The sequence below is a fragment of the Ascaphus truei genome, chromosome 6 (genome assembly GCF_040206685.1).
Source record: "Ascaphus truei isolate aAscTru1 chromosome 6, aAscTru1.hap1, whole genome shotgun sequence".
NCBI lineage: Eukaryota > Metazoa > Chordata > Amphibia > Anura > Ascaphidae > Ascaphus > Ascaphus truei.
This window is the reverse complement of record NC_134488.1, coordinates 72,791,219-72,813,920: the sequence shown is the minus strand read 5'-3', so window position 1 is coordinate 72,813,920 and position 22,702 is coordinate 72,791,219. Positions and strand designations below refer to the sequence as shown.

Sequence of the window (22,702 nt, the reverse complement as noted above, 5' to 3'; positions counted from 1 at the left end):
TGCTCCGCGCTGATTGGATGTTTTCAGCCGACAGCGCTCTGAAAAACAGTTTGACTGTCGGCTGAAAAATCCAGCGCCTCAGCACGCCTGCCGACGCTCGTGTGAGCCCCCTCTAAAGACATCCTCATGGAGGATGCAGGGGCTCAGCGCGGAGCGTCCGCACGGCTCAGCACGGACATGCCTTCTATGGAATCAGCCTAAAAGTTGATATTTCTAAATTCTGTCCTTCCTCTTGAAACCTTTAGGGGCTGCAGAAGTAGCTCAGTGGTAATGACACTGCCTTTATAAACAGGTGAACCCAGGTCAGAATCCCGCTCTCCTTGTGCAAATTCCTCAATCTCCCTGTGCCTCAGATACTCAAATTAAATAGTTAGATCTACAGGACAGTGACTTATTGTGCTTGCAGATATCCAATGTACAGTGCTGCATACACTGTCTGCACTATATAAGGACTTGTTATTTTTTTGTATGCTTATTGATGCATCATAACTTCCTCTTTTCCTAACAATGACACCGGGAATACTAATTATTTATATAATAAGCTCTTCCAACACATACTGTATATTATATGCTCTTCCAACACATACTGTATATTATATGCTCTTCCAACACATACTGTACTGTATATTATATGCTATTCCAACACACACTGTATATTAAATGCTCTTCCAACACATCCTGTATATTAAATGCTCTTCCAACACATACTGTATATTATATGCTCTTCCAACACATACTGTATATTATATGCTCTTCCAACACATACTGTATATTATATGCTCTTCCAACACATACTGTATATTAAATGCTCTTCCAACACATACTGTACAGTATATTATATGCTCTTCCAACACATACTGTATATTATATGCTCTTCCAACACATACTGTACTGTATATTATATGCTCTTCCAACACATACTGTATATTAAATGCTCTTCCAACACATCCTGTATATTAAATGCTCTTCCAACACATACTGTATATTATATGCTAACAAATCAACGTAAGTACCAGCACTCACTGTCTAATAGCTAAATGAGGAAAACAATTGTCATGCAGATAATATGTTTAATAATAAAACAAACCGGAATTAAATCAAATGTGTTTGCAAAAACCAGTGTCCCAATGAGCATATCACAAAGTGAGAGGGGGGGGGGGGGAGGAAAAGGGGAAAAAAACATGAAACACAAGGAAAATACACAAAAAAAGGAGAACGGAAAGTATGCTAGGGGGACGACGTTACGAGGGACTACCTCTTCATCTGGCCCATTCCCCCTGTCCCAAGGGGTCCCAGAGGTACTTGCCTAAGCCTTCCTTCCCCTATCACTGGTCAAATCAGACACCCCTGAAAATAGATAGCCATCATACAGTGTAGGCTAAACACTGCTATTAGCAGGGCAGCAAGAATCCACTATAGTCAATGCCAATAGTTCAAGTACCCCAGGACACTGCTGGCAATGATACAGTAAATGCTGAACACAGCTTGCAAAATAGCACCAGGAGTCCGCACCAGTCAATGCGAATAGTTAATGAGAACAGCAAATGAAAACAGTAATCAAACCCTCTGTGGCTATAGGCATTGATTATAGTGGATTCTTGCTGTCTCAAGGCATCCTCATTGAGGATGCAGTCCGCACGGCTTCCCGTGCTATTGACGCAGCCTTAGAGTGTCTGCATGTGTTTGTGTCTCTGTGCCAGTCTATGAGGATATGGTTTAGCTTTCCCCCCCCCTCTCTCTCTGTCTCTGTCTCTGTCTGTCTCTCTCTCTCTCTTTTTTTCTGTCTCTCTCTCTCTCTTTTTCTCTATTTCTCTATTTCTCTCTCTCTCTCTCTTGTTGTGTGCCCTTTTTGATGTGTCTGCTTGTGTAGCTGTATCAGCTTGTCTGTTTGCCAGGAGGTTCTTCAAATTAATTCCATGACTCAATACAAGTCATTAGTCAAATAACATATTTCACATATGTGTGGGATGGAGACACTTTGGATGCCAAAAAAGGAGATGTGGTAAAACATTAAGCCCTTTTAAAAGATTAGTGTATACTTTCAGAGTTCAGACTCGAGTTTGAAATCTACTGTACAAGTCAGAACAACAGGTTAGAGCAGCGGTGCGCAAACTGGGGGCCAGAATTTTCTGTTGTGGCGCGGCGGTTACAGAAGTCCTGCCCTCTCCCCCAAGGCATTTAAATTAAATGCCGGGGGACCGCGCGAGGCCTCTGTAACAAACTTTTCTTGCCTTCCAGCAACACGTCGGCATGGTAACCTGTCGTCAAATGATGCAGCGGGGTCACATGATGTCATGTTGCCATGGCGACGTGATTTCACATGACCCTGTGGTGTCATTTGATGCCGGAGCAAAGCAGGGGTTGGCGCGAGCCGGGGAGGAGAGCAAGCAGGGGTGTGCAGGGGGAAAATTTGCGAACCCCTGGGTTAGAGCAACGGATCAGGGGTGCACAAAGTTTCTTACATACGCCCCCCTGTCTCCTCTACCCTCCGGCTCGCTTCCCCCCCTCCCTGCATGGCTCCGGTGTCAAATGACGTCACAGCGTCATTTGACGCCAGGTTGCCATGGAGATGCGCCTCTGGAAGGCAAGGCAAGTAAAAGTTACAGAGGCCTCACGCGATCTACGCTATTTATTTGTAATGCTTTCGGGGAAACGCCAGGTCTCTGTAACAGCCACGCCCCCCCCCCATAAAATCTCCGCCCCCCAGTTTGCGCAGCCCTGGTATAGATTATGGCAAAGATATTTTTTCTTTGGTACTAAATAATGATAATTAGAATTATATTCTGTATAATGCTGGTCGGGAACACAGCGCTCTACAAAGATGTTACAAACTCTATGCCGGCCAGTACTAAAGTTATGGTGGGAAGAAAAGTTACAAATACTCTGCCCCGTACAGTGCACAGCAAATGGAAATATCACTTGTGAGCACATTCACATGTTTCAGACAGGTCTGCAACCATGCTTTTCACCTTTATCTCTTAGCTGTGCTCATTTGCATGTCATTACCCAGAATCCCTAGCTGCAATGGAATGTGCTCATGATTTTAGATCCCAACATTTTAGGAATCAAACCATATTCTTCCTGCTTTAAGATGGTGACATACATTTAAACACTACTTCCTAGTTCTACAAGATTATTTTATTCCTTTGTGATTTCATTTTGTTTGATATGATCCATATGACTAGCAACGGTACCTGTCAACAGATGCAGTTCCAAAGGGGCCAGCGATGCAGTTCCAAAGGGGCCAGCCATGCAGTTCCAAAGGGGCCAGCGATGCAGTTCCAAAGGAGCCAGCCATGCAGTTCCAAAGGGGCCAGCAATGTTTGGCAGAGCAATGCCTTGTTGGATTTCCTGGAACTAAAAGGGTTAAACCAATATTTCATATCTAGGGCTACAATATAGAGCAATGACCAATATGAATACACCTCACACGTAAATCTTAATCTATGTAGAGAACAGAGACCGCAAAACATGATTGGTCCGGCCAACAATCACATTAGATGCATTATTACACCTCCAAGCACCTACAATATAGATGAACACTACTGTTGGAAAATACTCCACTGTTGGATACTTCTAGCAATGGGTGTTGGCCCTATGAATAAGAAAAGGGGGAAGAGAGAGCGCACGCCCATAGCGTAAAATTGTAAAATTTAATGAGGGGGAAGGGAAAAGGGGGATAAGAATTGCACTTACAAAGGTACAATAATAACAAGCATATTGTGATATATAATCACCACCATCCGGTCAGATTCTGCAGCATCTTAGTCTTTGCAGTCCCAGGATGACGTCCCAATCAATGTCCAGGGTAGATGATCTCCTCTCTGCCTGTTTTGGAGTCCTATAAAGTAGCTCCGAGATGGGAAGCCTCTGCAGCAATCGCGCGGATCAGTCAGTCCCAGCGCGTGGTGATGACGTCAGCCAACAAGTCAGTAAGGGGAACACAAATGACTAAACTAGCTGTAGAGCCAATCAGGGCCTTCCTGGTGGGCGGGGACTAGCAGCTTTTAGAAGTAACTGCACAGGCGGGAAAAATATGTTTAAATCTTCCGGGATGTGCAGCTACTCTGTCCTACCACCCCAGGGCTCGCTGCTTCCGCCCATTACTCTCTCTCTCCCCTCTCACCCCTACTGATTTGAGGAGCAACCACATTCACATTCTGCAGGCCCTCAAAGCCCCTTCATAGAGCCCCACCATGGGTCGTTACAGGGCCCCTCTGTGGGCCGTTGCAGTTCCCTTCACAGCCCCCCCCTTCCTTGAGCCTTCGTGGGCTCACCACCCGTGTGTTCCTGCATACATGCCACCCACTGCATACAGTACATAAACTGCATACACACAAATACAATAACCTCTCCCACACACAAATACAATAACCCCCCCCACACACACAAATAAAATTACCTCTCCCACACACAAATACAATTACCTCTCCCACACACAAATACAATAACCCCCCCACACACACAAATACAATTACCTATCCCACACACAAATACAATAACCCCCCCACACACACAAATACAATGACCACCCCACACAAATACAATAACCCCCCACACACAAATACAATAACCCCCACACACACACAAATACATTTACTCCTCCCACACACAAATACAATACCCCCCCCACACACAAATACAATTACTCTTCCCACACACAAATACTATTAACCCTCCCACACACACAAATACAATTACTCCTCCCACACACAAATACAATGACCACCGCACACAAATAAAATGACCACCCCACACAAATACAATGACCACCCCACACAAATACAATGACCTCTCCCACACACACAAAAACCAATACACCCTCCCCACTACCGCTACACACACAAATACAATTCTCCCACACACACATACAAATACAATACACACACAAATACAATTACCCCCCACTTACTTCTGGTTTGCCGCCGCTGGGCCCCAGTTCCCGACTCTCCTCAGCTGCTGTCTCCTCTTCCAAAGCCAGGCCGCTCTCTCTCGCCGCTGCATGCCTGAAGCTGAGCCTGACTTCCAGGTACACCCAGGTTCCGGTGCGCACCGGCAGGAGAGAGAGGACGGTGTGGGAAGAGTAAGCAGCAGCTGTGGAGAGATGGGGCCCGGCCATAACCAGAGGCCTGGCAGCTGGGCCTGGCCACTCGTTGCCACCGCTGGCTTCCGGCTTTCCCCAGCTGCTGCCTTTTCCCACGCCGGGCTCTCTCCTGCTGATGCGCCGGAACCTGGGTGCCCAAAAGGTGGAAACAAGTGTCTGTGAGAAGGTTTACTGGCTATGCACTTCTTAACCAAGGCTGTGCTGAAAAGCTATGTCATACAGCAGGCATGTCTCTTCCCAGAATCCCTATCTGCAATGGAAGCACTATATGCTAAGAGATAATGGTGAAAAGCAGAGCTGTCTGAGAGATGTGAATGTGCTCACAACTGTTATTTTTATTTGCTGTGTATTCTACTAGTACAGGAGGGCCCCGGGTATATGGCGGGTTCCTTTCCAGGAGCCCGCCGTATAGTGAAAATCGCCGGAAAGCGGATCCGGCGATTTTCAGTGATTTTGCATGCGCAATTCGGCATTTTTGCCGTCTGCGCATGCGCGACCTAAGGTCTGCTCGCGTAAACGACAGTATGCACGCGCAAACTATAGACCGTTCAGCGCATGCGCGACTGAGGATCCAAGATGGCAGCCCCCTTCTCGGTGCCGCCGTATCGGCGGATCGCCGAAAAGCGGGGCGCCGAGAAGCGGGGCCCTGCAGTATAAGCAGTATTTTGATTTTTTAAAAATGTGTATTATTAATAATTCATACAGGGGCCAAAAAACTGCCTTTATTAGTCACCGTATTATTTATTTATACATGACGTTCCAAATTATATCCTATTAGAAGTAAATCACATGTATAAAAAATGCACTTACCTAGAATAAAGAAAACATTCTTCAGTGGCAGTGCAAGTGTTCAATATGTAATAAGATAATAAAAAGATAAACTCTCTGCACAGATGTTTCAGAAATTATTATTTATTGGCGAGTATTTTGTATATTAAAACAATCCTTCCATCGTGACAACACCCAGGAGCGTTGCCAGTTGCTAGTGAAATATTACCAGATATGTATTTAACTTTACAAAAAATATACTTGAGACACAAAAATTTGACCATAAAAGTACATGAAATACAAAAAGTGCTCGGTGGTGGGTTCAGCACAGCCCGTTTAAGGCCTTAAATGGCCTTGATGGTGGCGGTTGTTCAGGATAAAGACTGGGCCTAAAAATATCAAGGTGGGCATACCGCCCGGTAAGTAATCGGTGTTCCGCCCAGGTGATTTAGCCATCCTTGATTACTCATATGGGGAAGGACACATCATTGGCAGATAATCTTGAATTGAATGCTCTAACAGGGCTATTTTGTATTGCAGTGAGGTATCGTGAGGCACCTCTGAACAGCTATGTGATAACCATCTGACACAGACATTCCATACCTGACATTGAAGTACATAAAATGTCATCTTACAAGCCGTCTAGCAAGTGTTACTTTTAAAACAATAACAGTCTAGATTAATATAGTTCCTTTCAATGCCAAAGCATTTGACCACGTTTTAGAAGCTCTGCCTCTCAAGTAGTCACCTGCCCCATGACGCATCCCTCGCAGCAACTTTGTGTCTCTTCAGAGGGGAAAATCAGCAATGGGATTATTTTGTCTTCAAAAGTAAATGTATCGGGAGACTTCCGGCATGGAGCTGACGGGATATCTCACGCTCACCACGAGCTCTGCCAATACAGTAAGTCTGACTCCCCGCTCGGAAAACAGGGGTTAACCTGCAATAAAAAGGGGAAACAAAATCTATGAGATTTGAATAGGGATTTTCCACATCTACAGACCATTTTGAATCGAAAAATATTTGACTGCAAACGCTGGTAATTTGCCTCAAAACAACATGCAGAGGAGACGAAAGGCGAGGCAAGCGTGATGGAGGCAGCTGAAGGTCTTCTTGCAGAAAAGCATGGTAGTCCAGCAGCGATTAGAGATTAGAAAAGCAGTTAAAGAATCGATTGAACCACTTTTCACTGGATGTGGAGCAATTAAAGAAACACTTGCACTCACCAGTTCTCTCTTTGTTGGGTCTCTAATCCTGTGCCCTCACCAAAAGGCACTTGACTTTAAGAGCAATCAATGGAATTGGACTGACACTCAAAAAATAAACATGTCAGCGAAGAAGAGCTGCAGGGCTATCCGTCACGCTAGACCCCCGGAGAGGAACGGATGCCGGTGGGGACGAGTGGCGGCACCCCCGCACCATCCGAGGGTTGAGGGAGAGAAAAGCGAGATGCTCGAGGCTGTGCTGGAGGTCGCGCCAGTGGGAGGGATCATGCGGTGGCCATTTTGTTTTCGACCGCACGGACCTTTTGGAGCGCCGGAGACTCGGAGCGCCGCGGACTCCCCCCCCCCCACCTCTCCAGAGCTTCAGAGGGGCAGAGCAGGCACCACTCTGGTCGGAGGCGCTGCTAGAAGATCGTGGAGGTGAGGTCTGGCAGGCTGGCTGGCCCATGCTCATCAGCCCCAGCCCCATGCCTTAAGATGGCTGCCACCTACACAAATGAGGAGTAAGGGAGCCCAGGGGAGATGTGGCTGGCAATGGACGGGACACCTGCCTAAACGAGGTACTGTGACCACAGGGGAGCACTACATGAGCAAAACAAAATAAATATATAGCTGTACACTATCTGCATCAACTAAATCTGCCCAAAAGCTAAATAAAACAAAACAGACACGCAAGGCAGCAGTAGAATGTAAAGAATGCCCACTACAAAAAAGCAGCTGAAAGCACACTCCAGATGTTCCGGCGGCCGGAGGCAGGGCCCAAACACACAGGCACGGTGGGCTTGCGAGCGCCATCCGGCTCTCCACAAAGTTCACTGGGGCAAGGGAAAGAAAGAAAACCCGAAATGACTGAAGGCCAGGTAGACTATGCCACAAAAGCAGACCTGGCGAACAGCGACAAAAGAAGATATACAAAAACTGCTGACAGACCTGACGCTAATGCTTAAAACCGAACTGTCTGAGATTAAAAAGGACATTACTATTTTGGGAGACAGGGTGGACGAGCTGGAAAAAGAAGCCGGAACTCTCTCAACAGGTCAGGAGTATGTAACTCATAAAGAACAGGAGCAGGAAGAGACTATGCAAAATATGCTCCTGCATATAGAGGACCTGGATAATAGAGGTAGACGTTCTAACATAAGAATTAGGGGTATACCCGAAAACCCCAAGAGCTGGTCCCATACCTACAAAAGCTATTCTGCCATGTGACTGACGAATCACAGGAACAGATCTGGACGATGGACAGAGCACACAGAACGCTTAGACCAAGTCCGTCAGATCCCCCGAGAGACACTGTTATTAAAATGCAAGACTTTACTGACAAGGAGGTCATTATGCAAAAGGCCAGAGGCATTAACAATATAGAGTTTGGGTGCACGCTGGGAAGCTCAAGGAAATGGCTGCCTAGCACATGAGCTCCTCAAGACTCTGTGGATTTAAAGTATGTAAAAAGCAATGAAAAAACATCCACCAACCTCCCGAACGGCAAGGAACGGTCATCTAACTGATCCAAGATGCCTTCGAAGGTATCAGCAGAGAAAAAGAATGAAACAGATCTCTCTACATACTTTAAGCACAAAATGGCCACGAAGACAACATGGGCTGCAGAACAAATCTCAAGCGAGGGCTCCGAATCAGAGAAGGAATCAGATCAAGAAATGAACCAACAAGTCACGAAAAAGGATATCAAAAATCTGCTCAGCGATCTCAAGACCTGGCTTGGCTTGGCTTGGCTTGGTTTAACAATCGAAGAAATAGAATTGTTTATGGATCCCCAAGTAAGATATATTATCTGGGATGTGAAGATGGAGAGAGAAAGGTTGATTCTATATAAAATCTATTCCCACAACAACGAGTCGAAATAATGATGCCTTAACTTCATAAAAGAGACAGCAAGTAACTAGAGGTTACACTGGTTATGGAGGGAGACTAATTTAGTTGACACCAAAATAATGGGTAAGAAAAGTCAGAAAATATAAAAAGGGAAAAGAACCAACCAGTGGGCATAACTTAAGTAAGAAAACATTTAGATCTAGTTGATGCGTTGCAAGCTTTACATCCAGAAGATATAGATTTCACAGGTATGTCAAAAACTCACCCTGCGCTATCTAGGATCGATTTCATGCTGGTTATTCTAAAGTTTTGCAAAGAGTAAGGGAAGCAAAAATAGACAATATTATTTTGTTGGCTCATGCACCTATAGGGGTTGTGCTCAATCTAAAAAGGGAAATGGTAAATTATATCAACTGGAGATTTCCACCATCTCTAGCTGACTGAAAAATGTAAGGTTTTTCTGGAACATACCTGGGATGGTTATGATGAAAATAATGCAGGTCATAAAGATGGTTCAGGGTTATTTTGGGAGGCGGCAAAGTTGGTGGTAAAGGGATCCCTCATATCTTATGAAGCTAAAAGGAAAAAAACAGTTAAATAAGGAATATTTGATTGCTCCCCAAAAAATTAACCACTGCATGTCAGAAAATATTGTTTTGTTTAGTTTATATCTGTTTTTTAACTTTTGTTCGGTTTTGTGTTTACAATCTAAAATATAATTTTACTGTATTAACCGCCTATGGTCTACTGAAGATGCACGTGTCTTATTAAAACGAAGGTTCAAAGGTCGGATTTGAAATCTGAGAAATAATAGTCAATCCGTGCTGAGACTTGATGAAGGCAACAGGATGGAACAGTCTAATTGTTAATGCTATTTTACTACTGTGGAATAAACAAAATATAGGTTGAATTATATAAAGTTACATTATGCCTCAAAAATCTATATACTGTATGTATGTATGTATGTATGTCTTTATTTATATAGCGCCATTAGTGTACATAGCGCTTCACATTAGTACTACACGTGACAATCATATAAATAACAAATAATACAAATAACAGGTTATGGGAATAAGAGCTTCAGACATAAAAGTAACATTTCGGAAGAGGAGTCCCTGCTCCGGGGAGCTTACAATCTAATTGGTAGGTAGGGAGAACGTACAGAGACAGAAGGAGGGCATTCAGGTAAGTGCATCTGCTGGGGGCCCAAGCTTTATGTATCGTGCATAGTATTAGCCACGGTGCTACTCATATGCTTCTCTAAGCAAGTGTGTCTTAAGGTGGGTCTTAAAGGTGGATAGAGATATATGTAAGATGAACCTTATTGTTGTGTTATATTAAAAAATTGTGTATGAATAGAAATGACCAATTAAAACAGATTGTGAAAAAAAGAAAATAAATATATTGTGTTAGATTTGCCACATTTGTGTTTGTTTGGAACTGACGTCTTAACCTGGGTGTTGGAACATGAAACTGACCTCATAAGTCTAACATACACACGTCATGATTTGTGTTACAAATAAACCTACAGGTATCACTTTGCAGTGTTTATGAGGGTAACATGAAATGATAGGCTCATCTGCACCTAAGTTATCTTCACATAACATTTAATCAGTGCAGGTCATACAGCTTGAATGAAGAGATCTGTGCATTTTTGCATTACATGAGCCCACCTTCTGGAACAAAAAGAGGAAAGCACTTAAAAAGAATAAGTTGGCAAAAGCAAAACAGGAACACTATATGGGAAATCTGCAGATCAAAATGCCTGTGGTTAGTATTTAAATTACGTAATTCCAATGATTGTTTCTCAGCAATAGGAGGATGTTAGTGCAGTTCACGATCTCAAAGTATCCCGAGGCAGACCGTGCCTGCATTGACCTTCATTATTCAGCTTTGTTAATCTATTATGAGATCTTATTGGACGGTGTTCAATGAAAACAGGCATTTGGCTAAAGGAAGCAGGTGCAGAGGACCTGTGGCCTGGGAAGTATGTGCTCAAATCCTCTGCATTGCCGGATTTCATTTGAAGAATAACGCTGCAAAACAGCCAAGAGAAGAAGATCACATGCAAATAAAAACATTAACCCAGAGAGTCTGAAGAGTGTGTGGATGTTGCTTGTAGATTTTGGCAATCCTGAAGTGTACTGTAAAACAGACATGTACTTACTGTTAGTGCCATGTTAACAACTTCTTTATCACTTCCCATGCTTGGAAAAGCCTGTAATTTAGAATAAGAAAGTGTTTCATTTCCCATTAGAGACCATTCTCAAGTATTGAAACTGCAGTGTTGTCATTCAAATCATGATTCGATGATTTTTGACTGACTGACTGTTTTTCAAGCCACCGCCTATCTGAACTTGCCAGTAATTTTTCTTTAACAAATTCTCAGTGATAGTCACTGTCATCCAGTTGGTAGAAAAATCAAAGCCAAATCATTCAATAAATGCCTTCTTTTTGTAGTACATTTTTTATGCAGGAACTGTCTTCAGTGAAGACCACTCATTTAGACCAGTTATTAAACATTGCAGACAGTTACAGTATCAAGACAGGCAATTATTAGGTGGATTTTCTATCTGCATCCCAAGTCTCCAGCTACTGGTTTTAAAATACAGATGTTCTTCCCTTCAATCCCTGGAACTGACAGACCTGGTTTGAAGCTTAAGGTTAAAACAGGAAGAATTTTTGAATGAGTTAAAACAATGTTTGATTAATCAGAATGCAGAATGATGCAGTGAATTAGAGCAATATGATGGAGGAACATACATTGAACGAGTGCTGTAAGAGGAACAGAACTAGAAATCCCCTCACCATATCTTATTTTATTTTATAATGCACCATATTATTACATCTTTTTATGGAAAAGAAAGTTCCTGTTTTCTTCACAAACTTAATGTGGTCTGGAGATCCTGCAGGATTTGAGAGTGGAGAGGCTGGTAAACAATGGTTAAGTGATGGAGATGCCAACATAGTTCACATGCTGGATGGCAAAGGACTGAGTGGACATGCATATACAGGGGAGGTGAATTGATGAATAACAGGTGACATTACTGAGACTTTGCAATTTTGGAACATGGAGGATTTCCAGCCAGGTTGTAATTACTGTAGCTGATATATGTTGTAGGGCTGGTCTTTGCCAAACTATAGGGTTTGGGTGCATTATTTAATGGTGAACAGTGAAGAGTGGAATATCTGCAGCCACGGGGTCATGCATTGTTTACTTATAATGTTAACATACAGGAGAGGAGGAGATAAGGGACTGGGGGTGGGTAGTTATGTACCTGTGGGGGAGGGGGATCCTCATACTGGCTCACAAATCCACTTCTAGCCCATCTTCTCCCCCTCAATCGCAGATCGGGTCCCCTAAGGTGTTCTGGGGTCTGGCTAGGTGTCTCTGTGTGGTGCATACCTGCTGGCAACAGGAGGGCCTGAGTCTCCCGCGATGACATGGGGGATAACAGGAACAGGTTACTGGGGTGGATGCCTTCGTTCTGGTTCAAGGGTGCAGCGCCTCCATCTATAGTAAGCCCCAGGAATGCAGGGTGGAATCCTTACCACAGAGATTCCCCACAGGGATGAGAGATTCCAGTCTCACACAAGGATTATCTTTAAAAGCAGCAGTCTCTTTATTCTCCAGGGCAGCAGCAGCAGCCGACAGGTACAGTGATGCACAGTACACTAACTGTTCTCCCTTGTGATGGTCCTGCCTCCACTCTGGACCCTACGGGCATCCAGAGTGGGGCTAGCTCTTCCCTCACCCTCACCTCTACTCATGAGCTGATCACTCCTCTGCTTCCTAACACTATCTCACACTCTAACACTTCACACTTGTGCCTAAATAGGAAGTGACCTCCAGTAGGCACCGCCCCTGCGTCTCTTGATTGGACACAGGGTCACGTGACCTACCTTCACTCACACAACCCAGTGTCATAAGCGTGGGAAACCCATGTCAACTCCTGGCAATCTGCCCTTAGCAGAGTTTACACACAGGAGGAGGATAGAACTATAGCCCCATTTCTTACCAGGGCTACACACTATTATTTATTTATTTGCTATAAATATAGGCTATACTGCCTGGGATCCACCATAACATATTTCTTTTGGTGGACCCCTTGTGAACTCTGTTGAGAACCATTGCTATATAGACATATACTGTAACATTTATGCTGTAAAATCAGGCAAAGGGAGAGACATTCTACAATAAATATCTTTTCTTAAAAAAAAAAAAAAAAAGATCTAAGTGAAACTTCTTTGTGTTTTGTCACTGAAATTGTAATTATACTCTCAAAAGTCAATCAACAACATCAAAATCAAAATACAATTTCAGTGACAAAACACAAAGAAGTTTCACTTAGAATGTGCCGGCCCGGCACACACCCCCTCTTTTTTTTTGTTTAATTGATCGATGGGCTCTGCCGTCTGCGAGAGGTTGTTGGTACTGTATTCAGGTGAGTGATGGCAACATTTGGTGTGCTAATAATTGAGACTAAGCCAGAAGGCTTTAGTACTGTTCTTAGCATTTTGGGCATATTAATAGATATAGAATATGGTTACAAGGTTTTACCTGTTGATAACGTTCTAAAATTTAGGGCCTTACTTGTTAAGCTTCTGGCAGCAAAAAAGGATTAGCCACTTAGCATTTGCTAGCAGGATAATGCCAAAGGGCAAGGTTTTTCTTAAAGGCTTGTAGGAGTGATGAGGGGTGAGGAATAGAAGGGCCACCATTTTATTAGGATAGTGAGGGAGGGTAGGGAAGAAGTAATTGGAAACAAAAAAGTGAATATACCACGCACCAGATAGTGACTCCTTAGTGAAAAACAATATTTAATTAATTTTAATGAATGATCAACATATAATGAATTAAGAATATACTGCATACACCGTGATTGTGATTATTGATTACAGTGATAAATATCAGTGTATAATGCAAATAAAGCGGTGAGACAACAAAGTAACAATAAACCTGTGTTGTGCCCAAACAAGAGATACTGCAGCTGGTCATGGGCTAATATCGAAAATAAAAACAAAAGAGCGTAAAAATCTTATAGTGTAGTCAATATTATTTAGATGAATATTCAGTGAGTAGGTGAGTAGTACACATACATCAATAAGGAAATAATAGGGCATGACATGTTATGGGCATGTTACCAGACTGGAAGTGACTACTGATTCCCACACCGCTTGACCGATCCTGCAGGTTCCGGCTGTATTGGAAGTCATCGACCTCGTCTCAGTGGATAGTGGGTTGCTTTATCTTCTGGTATCAGTCAGCATCTGGCCACACCCGCTGTACCTCGAGCGCATGTAGGGACCCTCTGCACTGGCGGCAAACGCTGATTACACACGCCAAACTCCGTCGGCCACTTATGACATCACGGCTTGTGTCGCTTTTTACCACGACTCACCCATAGATTGTAAAAAGTTTTGTATGACCCCAAGTGAGGCTGTAACAGTGCTTCTGGTATGCCAAATAAAGTACAAGGATTGTACTATAGATCCTACGTGTTTCGTAGTTAACAACTACTTCTTCAGGGATTGGTGGCAGCATACAAAGAGTGCAGTATATACTGTATACACCCTGTGGAATCCTGGGATTGGACAAGCAAGGGCGGGTTAAGGGGGGGGGGGAGTGCTGATCCAATTAAGGCAAGAGACCACAGCAGATTATTAAAAACACATTGGTAAAACCACCAAACATAAAACTAATAGTATAATATTTAATAAACAAGTAATGAACAATAGCATATATAACATGAAAATATAAAAAAATAAAAATGAAATGTATATGGTATTATTTGACAAGCTCAAGAATAAAAGAAGAAGAAATGTATAGTTAGTCACACCACAGCAAAACATCACTGCATAGTGTCAATAGGTGACTATATTCTTAGACTTGAGGATAAGAGATCATGAATGCCAAAAAAAAACAGACAATTTATTCAAGCACATCAAATGCAATCACTAAAATTGAACACAGGATTTATATTTAAATCCTTATGAAAATCCAGTGATTGATTGGTAAATAAAAAAGTGGAAAGTGATGAATTAGGGGATAATTTAGCACAAAACAGGACAATGTATATTTCCTAATTTAAAATAGAATACAAAATCTAATTAAAAAATAAAAGCCAATTCAACAACTATCTCAAATTCAACATGCACATGTGGACTAGTATCCCATCACTTGTCCAAACTGGCCCTTGCTAGAATAAACTGCCCTCACATCTCTCTGTGCCTCCATTGGTCATCAGGATGTCATTGATGCTTACAAGGAAACTCTCCTCCTCCTTTGCTCCATGCTAGCCACAAGTGACAACTCCTCCTGGCTTACTATATAATTTATAGCTCACCAACATTCATTGTTTTATGATGTACAAAGAGCTCATGTGACCTCACAATGCAGTTGTCAGCTGCCTAGCTATCTAAAGGCATATCGTATTTTGACCAATCAGGCAAATGGTACCAGCTGCAACTTAGCTACACCCTCCCATTCTGATGTCACTGATGACCTCACAGTGTTCAGGACACACTTTTCTGCTCAGTTGCATAAAGAAGTACTTCAGTATTACAGTAGGTGATACTTTTTTTTATTTGGCTAAGAATTGATAACATCATATAATAGCCAGATAAAAAAATGGAAGTAATTCTTTATTCTGCACTATTTCTACTTTAGTAACAGTCTGGCTGCTCGTAAAAATATCTGTATGAAGGTTTTTAAAAAAAAATAGATGTAACCTGGCTTGTTAGATAAATAAGTGTGGGAAAAGACAGTATTATTACAAGTGATGTACCGGGTACCCGGGGAAAAAAAGAAAAATGTTAGGTTTGTGAGCGGGGGAAGAGGGCGGTAAGTGCAGGGTGGGGGTGGCTGAGGAGGAAGACGGCAGCCGAGGACGACAGAGGGCAGTGAAGGAAGAGGAGGATGGCAGCCAGCAGAAAAGGAGGGTCAGCCAGCGGCGGAGGGAGAGGAGAAGGACGGCAGCTGACAGCGGCGGGAGAAGAGGACCATGTGAGCTGAGCAAGGGAAACAGAAGGACAGCTGGGGAGGAGCGGGGTGTAGCAGCGACAGCCACCTGAAGTCAGAGAATACTTCTTGGTCAGACCGCTGGGCATGCTCCTCCCCAGCTGTCCTCCTGTGCCGCCCTGATCTGCTCACATTGTCCTCTTCTCCCACAGCACCAGCTGCTGTCCTTCTCTGTCCACCACCTGCTGTTTTCTTCCTCTGCAGGCTGCCATCCTCCTCTCCCTCCACTGCCTGCAGTTGTCCTCCTCTCCCTTCACCGCCCGCTGTCGTCCTCCGCTCCCTCAACTGCCCTCTGTTCAGCTCCTCTGCAGGCTGCCTTCCTCCTCTGCTGGCTACTGTGCTCCTCCTCTGCTGCCCTGCTCTTCTCCTGCAATTCTCCCTCCTCTTCTTCCGCCGCCCCAGAGGAAGGGGGGTGAGTGAGTAGGAGGACCGAGGGAGGAGAGCAGGATGAAAGTACCCAGCACTGGCTTCCAGTGCCCTGGGTCAGGTCCGGATAATTTTCGGGTACTAAAAATATGGTCGGTTATGTCGGGTACCGATTAATTTGTGGGTACATCACTAATTATTATCATAATCCATAATCCACAACGTGGAATCCACAATTTTGCAAAGAGTATGTAAACAAAATCGGATAAAAAGAACAATTCAATATTGGACATGTATAGCGGCTATTAGTAAAATGAAAATAGATATACATTTTTAATAGAGTAGGTAATAAATATGGAAAGGAATAAAAATACAAAAATATGAAGTAAATGAACAAAGTGAACCCATACCTGATTAATAAAAATTGTGTAGCTGTTAGTTTAGTACCTACAGTCAATAGACCAGTTACGTCGTCTGTTATGCCAGTTAGCAAGTGGCCACATCATGCAGTTAGTCCAATAAAATAGATTCAATCTCAGGACAGTTGGTCGCTGCTGTTTGCACAGGATGTCCAATCACCCAAAAAGTAACAATGTAACTGTTAAAGAGCACAAAGCAGCAGCGAATAGTGTATTATTATTTTTTTATTAAACACATACAATAAATAATAAGTCACACTCACGTGTGATGCCATGGCTGCTGACAGCTTGTATGGGCCCCAGGACAGATTGTTTATTGGGGCCCCCGGGTTGATGAGGGGGTTGGGGAGGAAAAACAGTGCTTGGCTGCTGAATAGTTGCCAAGATTACAAAAAGTTTTCCAGTGACAACCAGAGGAGCTCTTAGTGTGACAGAGAACATTTTCAGAGAAAATGTTTGTTGTAAACGGCACTAGATTTAATAATAATAAATAGCAACATTAATCAAATAGATCTCTGGCTAATTTACCCTGCATCATTCTCGTGCCAACACCCTCTGCCTGCGCACAACTTCTGATACCTTCTGCACATACCGACTCACCCTTTTGGACCCCATCAGATCCCTTCCCGAATTACCTCCTCCCCCTGGTGGGTCCTGTCAGATGACCCCTTTGTCCCTCCTTCAATACACATGCTTATTAACCCCTTCCTCATCCCCCACACACTGCCATTAACCCCTCTACATCAATTCTGCCTGTACTTACAATGTATCTGGAGGATCAGTTGGGGTGGTGAGTTGTTTCCTGTCTCAGATAGGTGACTGAGAGAGGGATGGAGGTTGCTGCTTATTGTGCTCCTGTCCAGAACCGCAGAAGAGCTGTGTTGTGGAACCCTGGTCCTCTTTCTGCATCCTCCTGTAAACCCTGTGCCTGCCCAGCAACACCAGAACACTGTCCCCTTAGCAGGTTCCTTTCCATGGAGATATGACTATGCTAAGCCAGTAAGGAGGCTGATGAAGGAGGAGGGACTAAGAGGGTGAGTGAGCCGTAAATGCTGGGAGCAGCCATGACAGATCAGATCTGCATGGAGCTGAGGAAGTGAGGCTGTGTCCAGAACCTCCTGCATTGCCCCACAAGGAGGCAAAAGAACTAATCAGTGAGTGAACCCAGCATTAGAGAAGCAGAGCAGGAGACAGACAGACTACAGAGGTATCCCCCGCGGAGTCAGAGGAAAGTGATACCACACAACATATCTTTGCGAAGCAGAGGCCTGCAACTTACATTTTAATACATAAGCTCAAACGAGATACTGGTATCACACAGCACGGTGTGATCACCCAGGATTGGGAGGCCTGGTACAAGGAATTTAACATGCAGCTGCGCAGCGTCTTGTGTGACGTTTTCATATTTGACGGTTATATTGTTATATTGGTTCCTAGTAATAATTACATTATAAATACCATTGTGTTATAAACATTACTGTAGTCTGCATCCCTATGGCCACGTTTGGCAGTAAGGTGTATAGATGAGGACTCAGGCCCCTGCCTCAGCAGTAGATGTTAGTCTGAGGTAAATAAGAGAGGGGTTATACCCCTATAGTGGCAGGCAAGGAAAAAATGTGCAGCCTCACTGGCTGTCCCTGGTTGAGTGATAGGCTACTCGGCCTATCACAGAGGGATAGGGATGAGCAGCTTTATTGCTTTCTCTAAGGCTGCGGTCCCAGTGCCTTCTACAGCGCACGCCTCGGCATGCGCTGTGCATACTAGCACCACCCCTCAATGGGGCTGGGCCCAGTACGCACCTTCACGCAGAATGTGCAGCTGCGCCATACTACAAGATTTTCCTAAAGACATGGAAATTGAGTTCACAGTTTGCGACGGAGGCGTGGCCACGCCCCCGCTGGCGGTTCAGCGAATGAGGGCGAACCAGCCACGTGACATCAAGGTCACGCCCCTTAAAAACCCCAGCCACGCCCCCCCCCCGTCGCAAACACTGCAGCCTTCTCCCAGACCACAGATCGCGGTGAAGCGCCACCCCCCCGCCGGGCGCGCGTGCTACCGTGCTGACTGGGACTGCAGCCTTATGCTCCTGGTTCGTTGGGTAGGTCCCCCAGAGTTGCTGGGCCAGGGACACTTGTTCCGGCTCTCTCCACCTGTTGGTGGCCCTGTGTCTGTATGATGCAAAGTCACTATTACTCACTGACTGAATATGCCTGACTATTGTACAGTTTCACATTAGCAGTAAGGGAAAACTACAAACACAGAGGAATTCTGAGATCATTTGTTTGACCTTTCTGGTTAGGGTTCAACAAAAAAAAGAAACTAGAAAAAAGGCACAGCGATGCTGGCGTATTAAACAAAGGGACATTTATTTCATATGTATTCACATCCATCGAGGCTTCTTTTTAAGGGCATTTAGTCCTTCAAAATAACAAGTCCCTAAATGGAAACTTCGTTGGCTGAATTTCTAGCTTCCCACTTATCTTCTGCAAAGGGTACTTACTGCCACTGCCACAATGTGGGGCAAAAGCAGGTGTTGCTGTATGTAAGGGGTGGCCCCCCTTCCAGTCATGAAACATTTTACATGCTCATATCACACAAAAAGCAACCTGTGTCTTGGATTTGCATACTGGATGAAGAAGTGGGTTTAAAATCAATTATGTGTGACCTTGGATTAGCTATTAAATTCTTGAGCAATACAGGGGTGGTGGCTGATTGTTTTGCCTCAGCCTATTCCAGACACAACTTGCCAGCGAGCTCCACAGGGCCCATAAACTCTGAAGCACATGGAAAGGGAGCTAATTCCAACACTTCTTTCCTATAGATTCAGAGAAAAAGAGTCATGGTTATTTGTTAATGAAGGGTAAGGCTTTTTGCAGCTGTACATTTGACTATGATTTTTTTTCCAGTGCCAGTAATGCAGAGTTCTTCATTAACCCCTTCACTGATGGATGCAATAACCAATATTTGTTAGGGCATGCATCTCTTGAATTACTGTGCAAGTATTTTCAGTCAATTCATTATCTAACAGTGTTATGTAGTATTATATATCAATATCAATTTGTTTAATGTGAATGACTGCATGTTCTGTTTACCGTTTCCCTAAAAAAGACAACAATTAGCTTGGATTAGTCCCTATTTTGTGTAATTCCAAATAGAAGTATTTAATTATATGGGATGTGCTTCAGGCTCCTCAAATGGCAGAGTTGGAGTTAGGCTGCGCTTACAGTGCTGATGCCTGCGACAGCGACGCGACAGTGACGTCACGCTGCGGTTGCTGGAAAAATCAAATTGACTTGACTTTCAGGGATCTCGACCAATCCGTTGCGCCGTGATTACTATAAGCGCACGCGACGGCAGCAATACATTTGTTTTGCCGCGACATCGCGTCGCTGTTGCCATCACTATAAGTGCAGCCTTAGCCTACACTTATAGTGCCGGCGACGCGACGGTCAGGCGACGGTTGCTGGAAAATCAAATAGAGATGACTTCCAGCGATCGCGACCAATCCGTCGCTCTGTCGCGTTGCGCTTACTATAAGCACACGCGACGGCGGCAATGCATTTGTTTTGGCGCGACGTTGTGTCGCTGTCGCCGGCACTATAAGCGCAGCCTTAGGCTCATGCTAAAAGTGTTCAACAATTGTATTAGGGTAAATGTATCAAACTATCTTGTTGCAATTGTGGACAGCTTGAATCAGCAGGAGATCTGGAAGGTATTATATGGTGCAATGCATAGGAATAGACCATTTGTCACACATTTTATAGTGGGAAATGTCGAATGCTGTGTCCTTCCAAAACACAATCTCCAGATTTTGGCAGCAAGTATAAGCTTAAAGCACAGTAAGCATTGTATGACTGTCAAACATCTGGCACTTGACCAAGGTTCCAATCTACTTCTCCCTTCTTTTCCTTTTGCATTATTGATTAGGATACATACTGTATGGAGTTAGCACCATCCCATTGGGGGATTCATCTTTTAACCCCTCTCAAGAAAGTTGAGGGAATCTTGTTTTGACACTGATATATTTATCTTAGTGGGCTTACAGTAGCAGCATTTTTTCATTTTCTGGGCAGTCCTATTCTATGGGTTACATAAAACCTAAATTTCAGCGAGGTAAACACACAACAAAAACTCCCTTTTTTTTAAAGTGATGTATTTTTTACAATACAGTTACAATCAGCTAAATATAAAGAAGAAAGAGTAAACCTAAGCTTTTGTCACATCCCACTTTGACCATACATAGCAGGACTTATTCATACCTCGATCCTTGGTGGTGGTGGTGGCGGGAGGGGGATGGGGGGGGTGCATCTTGAACCCCCTAAAGCAACCCTTCATTAAATAATACATATAGAAGTATTTCAAAGAAACAGATCACAGTTTTTATTAAATATATATAAAATATAACCAAAACTAGGGTACCCTGCTAAGTTGCTCAGTGACCGTAAGCCTGAGGGATACACCCAGCTTGTTCCTCTATTTGCCAATAGACGCCCAAGCCACTTTGCCCAAACCAGCATCACCACTGGACAGTCACTGCCAGACCAGCCACCGAAGATCATTATGACCCTGCCTTCTTTCGTTAGTATCCCTTCCTCCTCTAAGACCTTCCCGCCAAGCTGCAACAATAAATAAAACAATTAAACCCAACAATCACAAAATCTCAACAACAACAATAACAAACAGGGAGGGAGAGTGGGGCTTCTTACAGGTCCATAAATCAAGATGTAGGCACATTTCCCCCCCAGCTTTAATATAAACTAGACCCCTGCCCCCCATTTTTATTTTATTGTCCATCATACTTGGATTGTTAAAAAAATTAAATAAAATTATGGTTGAGCATTGGCTCTTGGATTAATCGGTGGGTGCCCCTGAGGATGAGGAGGACTGTCTTCATCTCAGCAGGGGTAAGTAATACATTGATTTTAGGTGTACATTTATTGCAATGGGACTGTCTAGGCCACTGTTGAGGGCCTAAGTAGCCACAGGGACAATCAATGGATTAAAATGGCCTATTGGCCATTACTGTAGGAGGGGAGTTTGTTGGATGTGTATCGTATTAACTTGTTTGCGTATATATTGTCAAATCCTTACCTATATTTAATTAATCCAGTTTGATATCTATGTATCAGGATAGGCATTAGGTTTTAAAGTCTTAAGCCTCTTGAGGATTCTTTGCTATTATAGCTCGTATTAGGAAGAATCAGGGTCTCTTTAGAATGATTGATAAACAATCTCCTTGATAAGTATTTTGTAGCACTCAAATGGGAATCCATCCAGTCCGGTAGCCTGTCCATTTTTACGTGTCCTAAAACCATCCTGACTTCCTCTTCCGTGAATTCCGCATTGTTCATTTATTTAGTTTCTCATCAAGTTTAGACAATATACCCCAATTAAAAAGTATAAAGTATCTTCCACAGACCAAAGCCAAATAATCTCTCCTCTACACCTTTTTGATCTAATTTCCCTTTCCCTGAAGAACGATTTGGATTATTCTTGTTATAGCTGTTTGTTTGTTAGGTTGCCAAGCCAGAAATGAGGATACTTTATTGCCCGATTTATAAATGATCTACTTAGTTTGTTTGTGCCTGTTGTCACGTATAGCACACCTGTGAGCACGTGCCCTGCATATGGGACAAGGGTTAATACACTGCTCAAAGTGTCCCACTTTTCATCATCGAAAAGGTCCCTCAAGTGGACAATATCTACTGAAAATCAGTCCCCATACACCATCTGTCACGAACAGAACACAAGTGAGCACATGACTGAGATATGCAACCAGGGTTAATACACACAGCTACAGTACTCTAGCCAACTCAACTTTTTCCTCAGCAAGGTACTTTCAATGAGTTCATATTAACCCCTTACTGAATTGTAATCATATCTATACGCTTCAACCACCCAAGAATTATGCAAATAAAAATATGTAAACTTTAAATCTGCCAGGGTCTTAGGCCCCTGTTTATAATAG

The 22,702-nt window shown here is 43.6% G+C and overlaps 1 protein-coding gene and 2 long non-coding RNA genes across 3 annotated transcripts in view; all 3 read right to left on the bottom strand.

Annotated features, from left to right (window-relative positions):
* VWA1 (von Willebrand factor A domain containing 1) overlaps positions 1–3,267 on the bottom strand; it is a 74,623-nt gene extending 71,356 nt beyond the window's left edge. The window contains exon 1 of the mRNA XM_075604798.1: positions 3,195–3,267. Coding sequence (XP_075460913.1) covers positions 3,195–3,252 — 58 coding nt within the window. The 5' untranslated portion in view covers positions 3,253–3,267. The remainder of the gene's footprint in view (positions 1–3,194) is intronic.
* Positions 3,268–5,915: 2,648 nt separating this feature from the next.
* On the bottom strand, positions 5,916–18,143 carry LOC142497263 (uncharacterized). Its single transcript, XR_012802218.1, has 4 exons — positions 17,498–18,143; positions 16,726–16,913; positions 9,400–11,146; positions 5,916–6,812 (listed from the first exon to the last, which is right to left on the bottom strand). It is a non-coding gene; the product is annotated as an uncharacterized LOC142497263 (long non-coding RNA).
* A 3,114-nt stretch (positions 18,144–21,257) lies between these two features.
* Positions 21,258–22,702, bottom strand: part of LOC142496493 (uncharacterized) — a 43,155-nt gene continuing 41,710 nt past the window's right edge. The window contains exon 5 of the long non-coding RNA XR_012802019.1: positions 21,258–21,350. This is a non-coding gene — a long non-coding RNA (uncharacterized LOC142496493). The remainder of the gene's footprint in view (positions 21,351–22,702) is intronic.